The sequence below is a fragment of the Lepidochelys olivacea genome, assembly GCF_965140295.1.
Source record: "Lepidochelys olivacea isolate rLepOli2 genome assembly, chromosome: 1".
NCBI lineage: Eukaryota > Metazoa > Chordata > Testudines > Cheloniidae > Lepidochelys > Lepidochelys olivacea.
The window spans coordinates 59,300,036-59,315,369 of record NC_140411.1 but is presented as its reverse complement, the minus strand read 5'-3'; the positions used below and the strand labels follow the sequence as shown (position 1 = coordinate 59,315,369).

General features: G+C 39.8%; 1 protein-coding gene across 4 annotated transcripts in view; it reads left to right on the top strand.

Moving 5' to 3' along the window:
- The window catches only part of FNDC3A (fibronectin type III domain containing 3A), a 204,597-nt gene that overhangs the window by 69,205 nt on the left and 120,058 nt on the right, over positions 1-15,334 (top strand). The window contains exon 1 of one of the 4 annotated variants that reach the window (XM_084620295.1): positions 6,431-6,457. The exons of the other annotated variants lie outside the window; for them this stretch is intronic. Coding sequence (XP_084476421.1) covers positions 6,446-6,457 — 12 coding nt within the window. The 5' untranslated portion in view covers positions 6,431-6,445. Of the gene's footprint in view, positions 1-6,430; positions 6,458-15,334 lie in introns of those variants that run through there. 4 annotated transcript variants of the gene reach the window in all.

Below are 15,334 nucleotides of genomic sequence, written 5' to 3'. Positions count from 1 at the left end.
GGTAAACAAACCGGCGCAGCCCGCCAGGGGCTTTCCCTGCACAAGCAGCAGAACAAGTTAGAGAACCACTGATTTAGATAATGGCATAGAGAGTACACTTATAAAGTTCACGGACGATACCAAGCTGGGAGGGGTTACAAATGCTTTGGAGGATAGGATTAAAATTCAAAATGATCTGGACAAACTGGAGAAATGGTCTGAAATAAATAGGATGAAATTCAATAAGGACAAATGCAAAATACTCCACTTAGGAAGGAACAATTAGTTGCACATATATAAAATGGGAAATGACTGCCTAGGAAAGAGTACTGCAAAAAAAGGGATCTGAGGGTTATAGAGGATCACAAGCTAAATATGAGTCAACAGTGAAACACTGTTGCGAAAAAAAGCAAACATCATTCTGGGATGTATTAGCGGGAGTGTTGTAAGCAAGACACGAGAAGAAATTCTTCCGCTCTACTCTGTGTTGATAAGGCTTCAGCTGGAGTAGTGTGTCCAGTTCTGCATGCTACGTTTCAGGAAAGATGTGGAACGTCCAGAGAACAGCAACAAAAATTATTAAAGGTCTAGAAAACATGACCTATCAAGGAAGATTGAAAAAATTGAGTTTGTTTAGTCTGGAGAAGAGCAGACTGAGAGGGGACATAACAGTTTTCAAGTACATAAAAGGTTGTTACAAGAAGGAGGGTGAAAAAATGTCTGAGGATAGAATGAGAAGCAATGGGCTTAAATTGCAGCCAGGGAGGTTTAGGTTAGACATTAGAAAAAACTTCCTAACTGTCAGGATAGTTAAGCATTGGAATAAATTGCCTAATAAATTGTGGAATCTGTGTCACTGGAGGTTTTTAAGAACAGTTTAGACAAACACCTGTCAGGAATGGTCTAGTTATTATCATTTCCTGCCTTGAGTACAGGGGACTGGGCTAGGTGACCTCTCAAGGTCCATTCCAGACCTACACTTCCATGATTCTATGTAAATACAAAAAAATCTGGTTTAAATTTTAAAAACTGCACCTTTTAAAAATATTGCTTCCACCACATTGATGATTTTTGTATGTATAAAAATAATGAGTAAATTGTGTTGGTAAAGTGTCATTTCAGCGATATGAAATAGAGCTCTTGAATTACCAGCAGTTTTAAAAATAACATTGCTTGGGTATTTTTCTTCCCCTAACTTGTCTTTCAAAGAAGTTAGAAATGGAAAAAAATCTACTAGGTCTCCTAAACCATTCTCCTGTCAGTGTAGGATTATGCCATAGTCTCCAGCTGGTAGGTGTGCAAGCATCCAAAGCAGGGACTGTTGCACTGGGGTGGAGGGGAAATTGGGCCCAGCTGGCGCACACTTCTTCCCAGCACCCACTGGACTCAGAACTGTGCAAGGAGGCACCCACACACACATGCACACATTCTGGGGGCCCTTGGACTCAAGCAGTGTCTCCCCGCAACCATGTGCATTAAAAAGAGGCAGGCAGAGTCTGCAGCCAATATGGGCAGGAACAGCCACAAGCATACCATTGGTTTGGAGAACATTCTGTCGTTTTGACTGGACTTTCTCTACGCTGTGCTAATTGGCTGTTTGATCCAACCCTACCTCACCGTCCTTTTATCTCATCTTCCACACCTGCCCACCTTACCCTCTTCTCACCTGCCCTGTCCCCCTCACCTTTTTCCCTTCCATTTTCTTTCCATTTAGCTGATCCCCTCCTAACTAAACTTTCTCCTTTATAAAAAAAAAAAAAAGCCAGGGAACTAACATGACATTTGCCACCATCACATTGTTCACTTTGTGTGTTCTAAACATTTCCCCACCCTGTGTCTGCCTTGTCTGTTTAGATTGCAAGCTCTCTGGGGCAGGGAGTGTTTTTTTGTTCTGTTAGTACAGCACCTAGCACAATGGGGTCCTGGTCCATGACGAGGGCTCCTAGGCATTACAATAATACAAATAATTTGGCAAGGAAGGATGAGATTTTTATCAGCAAATGTCAGTTACCATTGATTTTGCCATACATAGACAAACCAATAAAAATATTTCCATTGATGATAATTGAAATTCACAATTGCATAATTTCACTGTAGCAACTACAAGTAAGGCTGCGAGTCTGTCATGGATGTCATGGAAGTCAAGGATTCCGTGACTTTCCGGGACCTCCAGGACTTCTGTGCTGGGGCGGTAATGGGCCACCATGCCCCTCCTGCCCCCCCCCGCCCAGCAGCAGCAGGAGTTTGGGTGTCGGAGAGGGCTCAAGGCTGAAGCAAAGGGTTGGGCTTGGGGGTGAGGGCTCTGGGCAGCGCTTACCTCGGGGGGGGCTCCCTGGAAGCAGCAACATGCCCCTCCCTCGGCTTCTAGATGGAGGCGTGGCCAGGTAGCTCTGCGCACTGCCTCCGCCTGCAGGCACCGTCTCCCGCAGCTCCCATTGGCTGCAGTTCCTGGCCAATGGGAGCTATGGCACAGGTGCTCGGTGAAGGGGCAGAGTGCAGAGCCCCTCTGGCCGCACCTCCGAGTCTGCGTAGGGGACGTACCAGCCACTTCCGGGAGCCGCACAGAGCTGGGTAGGGAGCCTGCTTACCTGCCAGCCTCCCTCTCCCCCTCACCAGCAGCAGCAAGGGTCCCAGGCTGCGCGTCCCCGCCCCAGCACCCACAGTGCCCCTGCCCCAGGGCACCCAAGTTTTAGTCAGGGTATATAATACAAGTCATGGACAGGTCACGGGTCGTGAATTTTTGTTTACTGCCCGTGACCTGTCCATAACTTTTACTAAAAATACCCCTGACTAAAGTGTAGCCTAATACATCGAAAAGTAATGTTAGGAAAGTTTTTAGTTCATTTTAGCTTCTTAAAGTCTTATCGTTTTATGTAGTTTAACCTCCGATTGAAGTAATAGGCTGGCTCACCCTCATTTTCAGCTCCTTTTACAGATATTCCAGTTCCTATTTATTTATTTATTTGTTTGTTTTTCTGGAGTCTGTCCACAACTCTTAGATTTTTGAATTTTTAATATATTTATAATTTATCTGTATGAATTTTTCATTTAAATTTCTCTTTACACAAATTCCAAGTAGAGAATTTTTTTCACAAAAGTAAAATCCAAGACCCTCTATCCAACCATATCACAGGACCCCACAGAATCATCCTTTAGTCTCAACCCCTCCATCTGTGGAGCTTGTAACCTCAGAAAATGCTTGCAAGAAAAGATGGGCTGGGCAGTATACCCAGAAGGTTAACAAATCTGGGCTTTGGAGGGCCAAGATGGAATGTGTATTCTAGAGTCAAGGAACCGTCATGTGGAAAGCTCTGCTAGTCGCTCCTCTTGTTCAAATAGAGGGAACTCCAACTTGAGGACCTCAGCTGATTTAGACTGTGACATTATAGCCCTCAGAGAGATGACCCTTCCAGTGATCAGGTCCTGAACGGGGGACGAAGTTGAACTGTGTGGTATCCTGCAGGAGAGAGTTACTGAGGTGGCAGAACAATTGCTCAGAACCACTCTTCTGGAAAAGAATGAAGGGAACCTCCCAAGCGACCCCATACATTCCCACTAGTGACAGCAAGTATCCCAGTAATTTCCTTGCCATTGGTATCAAGGGCAGCTGACAGATCTAATAAAGTCAGTAAATGTTTTCTCTTCAACCACTGCGAGATCATCAGTCAGCACAAATGAATACAGTGAAAGGGATGGACACGTGTAGAAGCAGCTGGAAACAAGAGGTTGCAAATACAGTATGACTAGTCAGTTCAGTGGTTCCATTTGGGAACTGCTGCCGTATAATAAATTTTCAACTGCTTTTGTGTTAAGATTCGCTGTAAAGGTCTGAAGGATCTACCACTTCCTGGAAGAGACTATTCCACGATGTGATAAATCTTATTCCCTAATTTTTTACTAATATTGTTACTACGTTTTCCTTTTCCCTTTACCATACATCCTGAGTTTTAAAATACAGGATAATGCTTTTGGGGGAGAAAGATGGAGGAAAAGTTGAGGGCAAATGGAAGGAATAGAAGGTTTGAAGAATAGGAACTTAATTTTCTAAAAATAGAAAACGTTTTAAAGAGAATCTGACGCAGATAAGAATGTCAAAGTCGTTAATTAAAATCATTATTAGGATTTCTTAAGGGTTCTGTTCTACTATCAGTGTCCACGTGCAACTCCTACTTACATTAAAAGACAAGTTAAATGCATTTTTAATAAATCCATTCCTTCATTTCTTACAAACCTTAAATGATCAAAAGTGAACATTTAAAAAATTAATTTACTTTTCATTATTTTTGCTTTTTCTTTTTGCATTAATGTCTCAGTGCTTTGACTGTAGATACTGCAAAGGGAGAGTTACTTATTTAAAATATTTCTATTAGAATATTTTTTTAGATCATGGAAACACTTCTATTGGTCTTATGTTTATATTTTTTTCTGTTTTAAAAAAACTATGTTTTGGAACAGAAATAAGCCTCATGCTTCAAGGTGTAAGTCAGTCCCCTAACCATTTGGGGTTCATACACAGCTTTATTTAAGGGAGATTATCCTGTAACTGTGTTCTGCAGGATTTTTTGGAACTTCCTTTGAAATGTCCTGGCCTCTGGTCTTGCTGGATAATATGGACCACTAACATGATCTAGTATGGCAATTCTTGTGTTCCAAATAGATAATACTTAGGTTATATGTTGTGAGTTTATCAGTAGACTTCAGAAGACCAGAAATGCAAATATAATTATTTCAGTTTTATAGATAGGAAAATTGTGGCACAGACAGGTGAAGTGATATGCACAAAATCACACAGCATGTCAGTGGTAGAGATGGCAATAGAATTTTGGTCTCTTGACTCTCAGTCCAGGTTTGTAGTCATTGGACCACACAATAGTCCTTGTGTTTTTATTTTTTAAACCAAGATCTTTGGGCCAAATTTGACCTGATAATTTCCTTTTAAATAGAGGTCTGTGCACATGGATGGAAGGCCAGACCCTTTAAATCCTAAAACTGAACATTTAAAAAAAAAAAAAAGTAGTCATAATGTACTGAAGCTTTTGGCTTGGACAACTTTTGCTTAAAAATAAATTGTGTGTGGTTCATACCATATTTCTAACTCTTGACATTATACAACTGCTAAGCTGTTTGTTTTGTTTTAGTTGATTGTAGGCTTGGTCTTCTCATACATAAATATGCATTACATATTTATCAGCTTTGAGGGTATTCATGATTAAAATAGTGCCTGAAATATAGAAAACTTAGAAATTATCAGAATGTCTGAATCTAATATTATCATGTCCCGGGTATCTGGTGGTTATGACATCTTGTTGAAGACATTTTGTCCCCCGCAGTACTTACAGTCCTGGAGTTAAAAATCTTAAATCCAGCTTCATGTATATGTGCTATTAGGGTCAGTTTGTTCAAATATACTGCATCAGGATATCATCACAACCAAATGTCCATAAATAGATCAGAGAGACAGTGGACCCAAATTACCATAGAGATCAAAGGTGACAGAGACAGGATCTTGTTAGCAACCAGTAGTGGCCAATTTGAATTTAGCAGATCAAGACTTGAGTGGGAAGAAATACAGGGAGAGCTGCAGGAGGAAGAGGGACACAATATTTTTCCTCCTGATTATATTTTTTAAATATGCAACTCTGTTTCTGTACATGATAGCATTTAAAATAAACATCTATAAATAGTAAACATTTTCAAGCAAAATTAGGAGATGGAGGAATAAAAAATGACAAAATATTTTATATGCATAATGTTAGGTATTTAATATTTTATAGAGTATATGAGAATAATGTGAGGAGCTCAGCAGCTGGATAGTGAATTATTTTCTGCTATGAAGCTCATCCTCTAATAAACTGCTTTATTTCTGTTCATTTGTTTGCAAACTGAAGCCACCCACTGAATCATATATCCAGATACAGAGCCAGAAGTTGGTGCATTCCCAGCTAGCAGAGTCTATCTTGGAATCAGAAGGCTAAATTAAAAATATGACTCTAAAATGGAATATATTTGGAAGGTTTGCTCCTTAAATCCTAACCTTCTGTTGACTGACGTTATATGATCCAGAAGCAGATGCTGCAGCAGCTATTTGTTGATTTAGTTGCTATGGTGACATGATACATTCGTGTACAGCAGGAAGCTCACTGTACATTGGCTAATTTGATAGGAAGCAAGGCTTGAGGTAGGTATTGCTGACTATACTGATAATTGGTCATACCTTTAACATCCTGCCTCTACATGTGTTATGGATGCACAGCTATAGAGAAAGATAAAGAGAGATACTGTAAGGAATGGAGTTTAGGCTAGGTTGCTCTGTTAAATAGAGGGAGGCCAGTGTCTGGCACGTCAATGAAGATAACCTCAGTTTTTAGTGAATGGAACAGAGTGGAACATCCGGAGTGGTGACTGTTGAATCTTCCTTCACCCTTTGTCAGTGTGGTAGCACCAGTTGAATGAGAGAAATAAAAGGATGCGAGCCACAGTAAGTGAAAGTGCTAAGGCTTTTGAATGGTTTACTAGATTAAGCATGTCAGTAACTAACATCTTGATTGGAGCTGTTAGCTGGTTTTCACAGTGAGAAAAAATTATTTGTTATGTGTACGTGCCCTGATAACAATGAGTGTAAACCATGGCTCTGCAAGGAGGTATGTTTGTATTATGTTTTTTCCCAAGATCAAACAAAGAAGCCAAATCTGAATGTATTTCATCTTATCACGGACAAGACTGCTAGAGATGCACTATGTGCATTTTATAGAGGACTTGGCTGTATCACCCGTTAAGCAAGATAAGTGGAGCATTTTAAAAATCTTTACAGTTGGAATCACTAAGCACATTAGCTGTAGCTTTGTTCTAATTTGTAAACTGTTTTAAAATTAATTTACATTTTCACTGTCTGCCTGAAATACTTCTGATTAATATTGCTGGGCTAATTACATTTGCAGCATTTTTAGACAAAGCTCTATAGAGTACCATTTTTATATTGCTGCAGTTTTACTAGTGTATTTAAAGATGATGCAATTTGAATACAAAATGTTTTCCATCATCTGTTCATTTCTGTTGACAACTGTTTGCCAGTTACTCAGCAGCTGTATTTATGAAATACTTAATGTAGAGGCTTTCATGTTAAAAAAATAATGTAGCCCTTATCTCTACTTTTGCAGTAAAACACCTAGGAGAGGAATGTTATTTCTGCTTTTGCAGACCTTGGTCATGACTGGTCTTTTTAAATTGTGGTTTCAGAGTGCTAGAGAAATATACTTTATCCATATTACCTTTAGCAGTTACAGCTAGTTAGCCTGTTTAAAAAAAAAAAACGAGAGAGAGAGCTCTGCTTTTCAACAGCACGATGATTTTTTCCCATTTGTAATCAGTCCTATTAACAGTAGCTGTACCTCTTACCTTACTGTATCTTTTATTTGAATATCTCATACCACAGAGCTGGGTTACATCAGAATATATTTCTTCACAATATTGTCTGTGACTTCAGTCATAAGCAAAGTTAATGTAATAAAACGGAATATTTTCTGGTTTCTTCCCTTTAGTAAGAAATATTGTAATTTGTTATTGCCCTATACCTATTCCACCACATATTCCAATAATTTTAATAGTGATGCCAAAATTTGAGTTTACACATTCCTATTAAAGACCACATTGTTTTGTCTGTGCCATTTATGTTTCTAGTGATAGATGTATCAACTTTTCCATTACAGATTAATAACTTGCCTGTAAAAATTCATCCCAGGGTGTAACTTGATCCTAAAAACAAAAATTTAAAAATTTCTAAGAACGAATTTAGCCAGTTTTATAAGGGTATGTCATGTCTGAACATCCCAAAACTGGCTCATTCCCTCCCTCTCCCATATATAAATAATTTCTACTTCGAAAATACCTCTTCCACCAAAACTAAAGTACAACTCTTCATGATTTGCTGTTCTCATGATGACATAGGGTGCTAGTTTGTGGAGAGAACGGAGATTGCGCCAGCTATTCACATGTACAATTGTGTCATGAGCAAGACTGTAGGACATGAAATAAGGAGTAGTGATGTGTTTAATTTGCTCAGGCTTAGAGCCTGTATCCACAAACTATTAGTTTTCTCTTCAAAGGACTGATGATCCTTTGATTTTGGAGAGCTGTGTTAGATCAGGAATCTGACAAGCATGGTGATGTCCCCTTTCATTGATACAAGTTCAAAAATATTTCCTGTCTTTTGGGTTTTCATTTTGTCTTGTGCCTCAGTAAATATAAAGACATCATTTTTGAAAGTGAAATGTTGCTGGTTGGAAGTCAACAGTATAGACTAGCTTCAGAAGCCCAAGCTACTTTTAAAAATTGTTACTCTGTTCCACACTAACTACTTTATTACAGTTTTAACTGCAGATACTTGTGTCTATATATTCTTATCGTATAATCACTTTCCATCTGAGAGTTGTTGTATTTTAAATACATAGCCCATTGTACATTGTAAAAGATTTTGAAGATGTTGCTACGAGTACCAAACCTGTAAACAAAATTTGGCTAAATCATAATTGGGTACCTTGATATTTAAGTTTATGTTGGCTTAAGTTATTAGCCCTTAGTATGATCATCATATTTCAACTCTGCCAGTTTTAAAATAAACCTCTCACAAAATAAGAGTTACCTAATAAAAACAAAATTCAAATAATATTAAGACTCCAATTTAACCTCCCACTGTGCAAGGAACTCTCTCTTCAGTGCACCTTGTTGAGCCCATGAATTGCAGAGATCTCCTTAAATCAGGTGGATCTTCATACCACATGTGCTGTTCTGCTTTTGCACAATAGAAAGGGAGAAGGTTAGAGGTGTAGCCTTAACTGTGGGTCTGATTGCTTTTGACCATTTGAACATATATGAGTTTGTTGTGATACTTTTCCTGAGATAGTTGAATTCAAAGTGCTCAGAGCTAAACTCTCAGCAGAAAAGAGATCTGTTAATACACCACATTATGGCAGTAGTATTTCACTTTATGTAGATTCTTTTTCAAATATCTCTGCAACTGCAAAGGTGGTGGATATATATCTTCCTGCATGCTGATGGAGGGAAAAAATTGAGACATCACTTCCCCTTTAAAAAAAAGTGGGTGGCTTAATTGTTTTTCCAGAGTCCATCAGTTGTCTTCAGTTCCTTTGGCTGGCTAGACTCTTGTTTTGACCCTTTGGGCCTGATTCAGAGAACTCCCTCTGCACAGGATACTCTGGGGAGCAAAAGAGAGAAAATGTATATATTTTACTATGAAGTGTCCTATGCTAAATAGTTAATCCTGACAAAGGATTGGGGAGATATTTTACTGAAGTAAAAAGGATTGATTCACTAATGTCACTTTGGTTTTATCTCACTGGTAGATAGGGTCAGCATTTTTTTAAAATAACCCCAGAAAGAGGTTTAATCCCTGTTTTCAGTGCAGTCTGAACTATGGAATGATGCTGCCATAAAACTGGAGTGACATGGTGAATCAATCTGTTTTCCTCTTCTTCCCCTTCTCCTTCTCACTCACCAAAGCCTGGATTAGCAACTTTGGGTATTGCATGCTTCATAGTAAAGTCTATACATGTTATTCTTTTTTGCTCACTGAAGTGCCCTGTGAGTAGCAGGGGTTTTCACCTCTTTAACTGACAGACAGTACTTTGTACAAAGAAGACCTGTGATTGTGGTTTATCCTATATTTTCCTTAAATGGCCAGGAGGCCAAGAGCGTCTGAGAAAAAGTTGCCCCAGCTACTGAAGTGTACGTACTCCTCCTGTGGTTTCACCAATCTTATGTTGCTTTTAGGGCTGTTGAGCTATTAAAAAAATTAATCATGATTAAGCACATGATTAAAAAATTAATTGTAATTAATCACACAATAAAAAAATTAATTGTGATTAATCGCACTGTTAAACAATAATAGAATACCGTTTATTTAAATTTTTTAGGATTTCTACATTTTCAAATATATTGATTTCAATTACAACACAGAATACAAAGTGTATAGTGCTCACTTTATATTTATTTTTCATTACAAGTATTTGCACTGTAAAAAGCAACAGAAATAATATTTTTCAATTCACCTAATACAAGTACTGTAGTGCAAACTCTTTATCATGAAAGTTGAACTTACAAAATGTAGAAGTGTGTACAAAAATACGGCATTCAAAAATAAGACAATGTATAATTTTAGAGCCTGCAAGTCCACTCAGTCCTACTTCTTGTGAAACCAATCGCTTAGACAAACAAGTTTGTTTAAATTTTCAGGAGATAATACTGCCCAGTTCTTGTTTATAATGTCACCTGACAGTGAGAACAGGCATTCGCATGACACTGGTGTAGGAATCGCAAGATATTTACGTGCCAGATGCACTAAAGATTCATATGACCCTTCATGCTTCAACCACCATTCCAGCGGACATACATCCATGCTGATGATGGGTTCTGCTCAATAACAATCCAAAGCAGTGCAGACTGACACATGTTCATTTTCATCATCTGAGTCAGATGCCACCAGCACAAGGGTGATTTTCTTTTTTGGTGGTTTGGGCTCTGTAGTTTCTGCATTGAAGTGTTGCTCTTTTAAGACTTCTGAAAGCATGCTCCACACCTCGTCCCACTCAGATTTTGGAAGGCACTTCAGATTCTTAAACCTTGGTTCGAGTGCTGTAGCTATCTTTAGAAATCTCACAATGGTACCTTCATTGCATTTTGTCAACTCTGCAGTGAAAGTGTTCTTAAAATGAATAACATGTGCTGGATCACCATCCAAGACTGCTATAACATGAAATATATGGCAGAATGTGGGTAAAACAGAGCTGGGGACATACAATTTTTCCCCGAGGAGTTCAGTCACAAATTTAATTAACGCATTATTTTTTTAATGAACATCATCAGCATGGAAGCATGTCCTCTGGAATGATGGCTGAAGCATGAAGGGGCATACAAATGTTTAGCATATCTGGCACGTAAATACTTTGCAATGCTGGCTACAAAAGTGCCTTGCAAATGCCTGTTCTCCATTTCTGGAGACATTGTAAATAAGAAGAGGGCAGCATTGTCTCCTGTAAATGTAAACAAACTTGTTTGTCTTAACGATTTGCTGAACAAGAAGGAGGACTGAGTGGACTTGTAGGCTCTGAAGTTTTACATTGTTTTATTTTTGAGTGCAGTTATGTAACAAAAAAAACCTACATCTGTAAGTTGCACTTTCATGACAAAGAGCTTGCACTACAGTACTTGTATGAGGTGAATTGAAAAATACTATTTCTTTTGTTTATCATTTTTACAATGCAAATATTTGTAATAAAAATAATATACACTTTAATTTCAATTACAATACAGAATACAATATATATGAAAATGTAGAAAAACATCCAAAATATTTAATAAATTTCAGTTGGTATTCTATTGTTTAACAGTGCAATTAAAACTGCGATTAATTGCGATTCATTTTTTTAATCATGATTAATTTCTTTGAGTTAATCGCATGAGTTAACTGTGATTAATCAACAGCCCTAGTTGCTTTCTTTCCTTTTTAGTAGCTGATGGTGTTCTGAGCCTAGCAGCCTGTTAATGCATGTGTCCTGTTGTAGGTATGGTGGATACTGAGGTAAAATTAAAAAACAACAACAAAAAGAATAGAGTGAGTATGTTCTATGATTCCTTATTTGGACAGAACCTTTGTCTTGATCAATCTAGTTCAGACATTTGGGTCTGTCCAGATCCTGCTTTAAAACCCAAACAAAAAAACTCAGGGGGAACACAACAAAAAACACGACAGCACCACCACAGATCAAGGACATCTCAAAAGTCCCCATAGCATCCAATTCCTCCTTGTCCTGGTTGACTTTTTCTCCCAGGTGCCTTTTTTGTAATGGAGACCCTGTACTTAAACTCACTAAGCAATGTAGGAGAATTTTTAATGCTCTCTTAATCTGAAACGTGTCTTCCTGTGTATCTCCAATTGTCTGACTCATCCAAAATTTATCTGCCTTGTTTTGAATCAACTCTGGCTATTCAAGTCCCTTTCTGTATTTTAACTAAGTAAAACTCCCCAAATGGATGGAGTCTCTCTCCATTTGAACTATGATGGTAGGTTGATGTCAGTAAAATCAGAACTGAAAGTGAACTTGGCAGCATATTCTTGGAAATCTCATGGCTGAGAGATAAATTGAATCAAACTCTTTCCACATCTTAGGCATTAATCCATATTTGGGCACATCTTAGGCATTAATCCATATTTGGGCTAGTTTGATACACAGTATGAGTTAGTGATACTGTACATATCTTCTATCTAAGTATGCAATATGAATTGAGTAGCAAAGTGTCACTTTGTTCGTTTGACATACAGAGCTAAGCAGAGAATCTACTGAGGGGTGAGAGGAGGGAGTTGAGAAATGGGGCCAAACTGAGGGTACATTTACACCACAAATTAAGGTGTAATTGTAGCATGGTAGGCATATCTGGTATAGGCTACCAACCTGAGTATATTCCCTGGATCCCCAGTGGGCTTGTCCTGGAGGCAGATAGTCAGTGAAAGAAATCTTTCCTTCCACATCTTCACAGCTTTTGTTACCCATACTAGCTAAATTAAAAGTAGTGCAGTTATGCCTACACATGCTGCAAATACACCTTAATTTGAAGTGTAGAGGCACCCTTAGGAAGAGAAGACCAAGTTAAGAGGTTGCAAAGAATTCCTGACTAAAAGCATAGTCAGCTAAGATTGCATGTTATCAAATTACTAGATAAGTAATTTGCCATTATTTTGACTTCAAAATTATAGCTGAGGCACATTAACACAGTAGAGGGACAGACTTGTTGCATTGCTCTTCAACCTATGATCAGAGGTCTGACACAGAAGATCCAACTAAACCATGCATTTACACATACATTATAATTACTATGTAATTTACTGTGGTGAATGGTGATAGATAAAGAATTTGAATATTTGAATTTATAATTTTTAAAATCGATGTATTATGTGTGGGACACTGCTTAATATCAGATGGAGAGCAGTGAACCCCTGTTCATAGAACCTTGACATGGACGCTATTAAAGGGGCTGAGAGAGCCCTTCCCAACCAGGAGAGCACATGTATGTCCACTATCATCAATTTATTTGTGACAATATTGTGGTGAAATGTTGGTAGAGGACAAAAAATTAAAGACTAGTAAATTCAATAAATGCACTTTGTAGGCCTGAAATACTGCTTTATCTAGGATGGAACCCAGTATTTAACTTCAATACAGCATTCAGCTCACTGTTAGTTTAAAACTTCCTTTCACTTCAGGTCTCAATGTTCAATCCCATGTGTGTGGCTGGATCCCACTCTGATTAGATATCCTAACATGTGAGTCACCACAACCATGCAGCCCCTGTTGGAGCATAGAACTGATCTACTGAGGGTCAGGCAAGGAAGAAAGAGATGATCTTGAAGTTTAGATACATCAGGAGTCAGGAGGCCTGAGTTTCTATTCTAAATTCTGCTGTAAACTTCCTGTGTTACGTTGAGCACTGTATTCTCTTTGAGCACAAGTACAGTACTACCTTAATTTCCTTGTATGCGAAATAATACTTACCTATCTCATAGGAGTGTCATGAGTCTAAGTTGAGATCTTTTGTGGGAAGAGTAGGGGAGGGGGCGAGAATCTTAGATATCTATGTTGTCCTTGGGTCTTAATGTTAAGTACTATTTTACTTGCTTTGAACAGCTGCATGAGTCTGAACAGTGATTCTTCTTTGAGTGCTTGCTCATATCCATTCCCATGTAGTTGCACGTGCTGCGTGCATAGTCACCGTATGGTTTTTCCCTCAGCAGCATCTGTCAGGTCAGCTCTGGTGCTCCCTGGAGTTGTGTCCTCGTGCCGCAGTATATAAGGGCCTGCTGCCCCGCTGCCCCCTGATTTCCTTCTTTCCACCTCTAATGGTCGCTGGAACTGCTCGTCCTTGCTTTGCAAGTACTCTCACCAGTGGACTTTGGACTTTTGTCTTTTTCTCCTGTAAATAGTTAAAATTTTAGCTGTTAGTTGTTACAGACTAGTTAGTAGTAGTAGTAGAGTAGGACCCCACTTAATGAGGTTCTTCCCTGACACCGGGACATGCCTCGGTCTTTGGAGTATAAGCCGTGTGAGGCTTGTCACAAGCCTATGCCCATTAGCAACCCCCACTCGGCTTGCCTCAAGTGTTTGGGTGAATCCCATCTGCATGACTCTGCAGGATTTGTAAAAGTTTCGAACCCCAGACCCAGAAAGAAGGGGACCAGAGACTTAAGTTCTTTCTGACGGTGGCTCTTTGCCCTCCCTTGGAGCCAAGTCATGCCGACTCAGCATCAAGCACCTATGCCTCTGTAAGAAGCGCACCAGCTTCTTTAAGAGAGAGCCACCACAGCCTGGCCTCTCCGGCACCAAGGAGGGACTCCTCATCTGCGTCCTGGGACTCCCGGCTCCACCAAAGTTCGCCCATGCAGAGGAGGTCTGCTCACGTGGCACTGATCCCATTCACTGATGCCGCAAAAGAAACAACGCAAAACAGACAGGGTAAGCTCCCCTACTCCAAAGCCCGCCAGTCACAAGGAAACTGGCAAAGTGACATCCATGCAGGGCCACTCGGGTTCAACAGCTGCCAAATTTGGTACCGTCGACAACGGCCCCAGTGAGGGGGCCGTTGAATACAGTGCCATTGAACTCTCCTCCGAGGGAGAGCCACAGGAGTGCAGAACTGGAGCTTCCATCAATGCCATGAGGCGTTCTAGGCAGCGTTCTAGTTCAGGACTTAATATCCCTATCAGTACTGCCATCACCAACCAGGTGCTATCCAGCACTGGAGGCGAGAGCGGCTATGGCACCAAGACCACAGATGCCGTCGAAAGGTAAGCCAGCAATGATGCAACAATTACAAACTACATGACAACAATGTTCTGTATAAACAGACAGGGTGGAGCATGTTCCTCTCACCTATGTCAGGAAGCCTTCCACCTTTGGGAGTTCTGCATAACCCACTCGATCCATCTTAAGGCCTCTTACCTTCCCGAGGCCCAGAACATGTTAGCAGATCATCTCAGCTGTTTCTTCTCCATTCACAAGTGGTCCATTTGACCGGAGGTTGTGAGGCACATATTCTAGAGATGGAGAGCTCCCCAGATAGACCTGTTTGCGACAAAGTACAACAGGACATGTCTGCAGTACTGCTCCTTTCAGAGTCACATTCCAGGCTCGCTCACAGACACGTTCCTTCTCCCCTGGAAGGACCATCTTTTCTATGCATTCCTACCCATTCCGCTCATACACAAGGTCCTGCTGAAGGTCAAAAGGCACATAGTGAGCCCGATGCTGATATCGCTGGCCTGGCCATGTCAGCACTGGTTCACCACTCT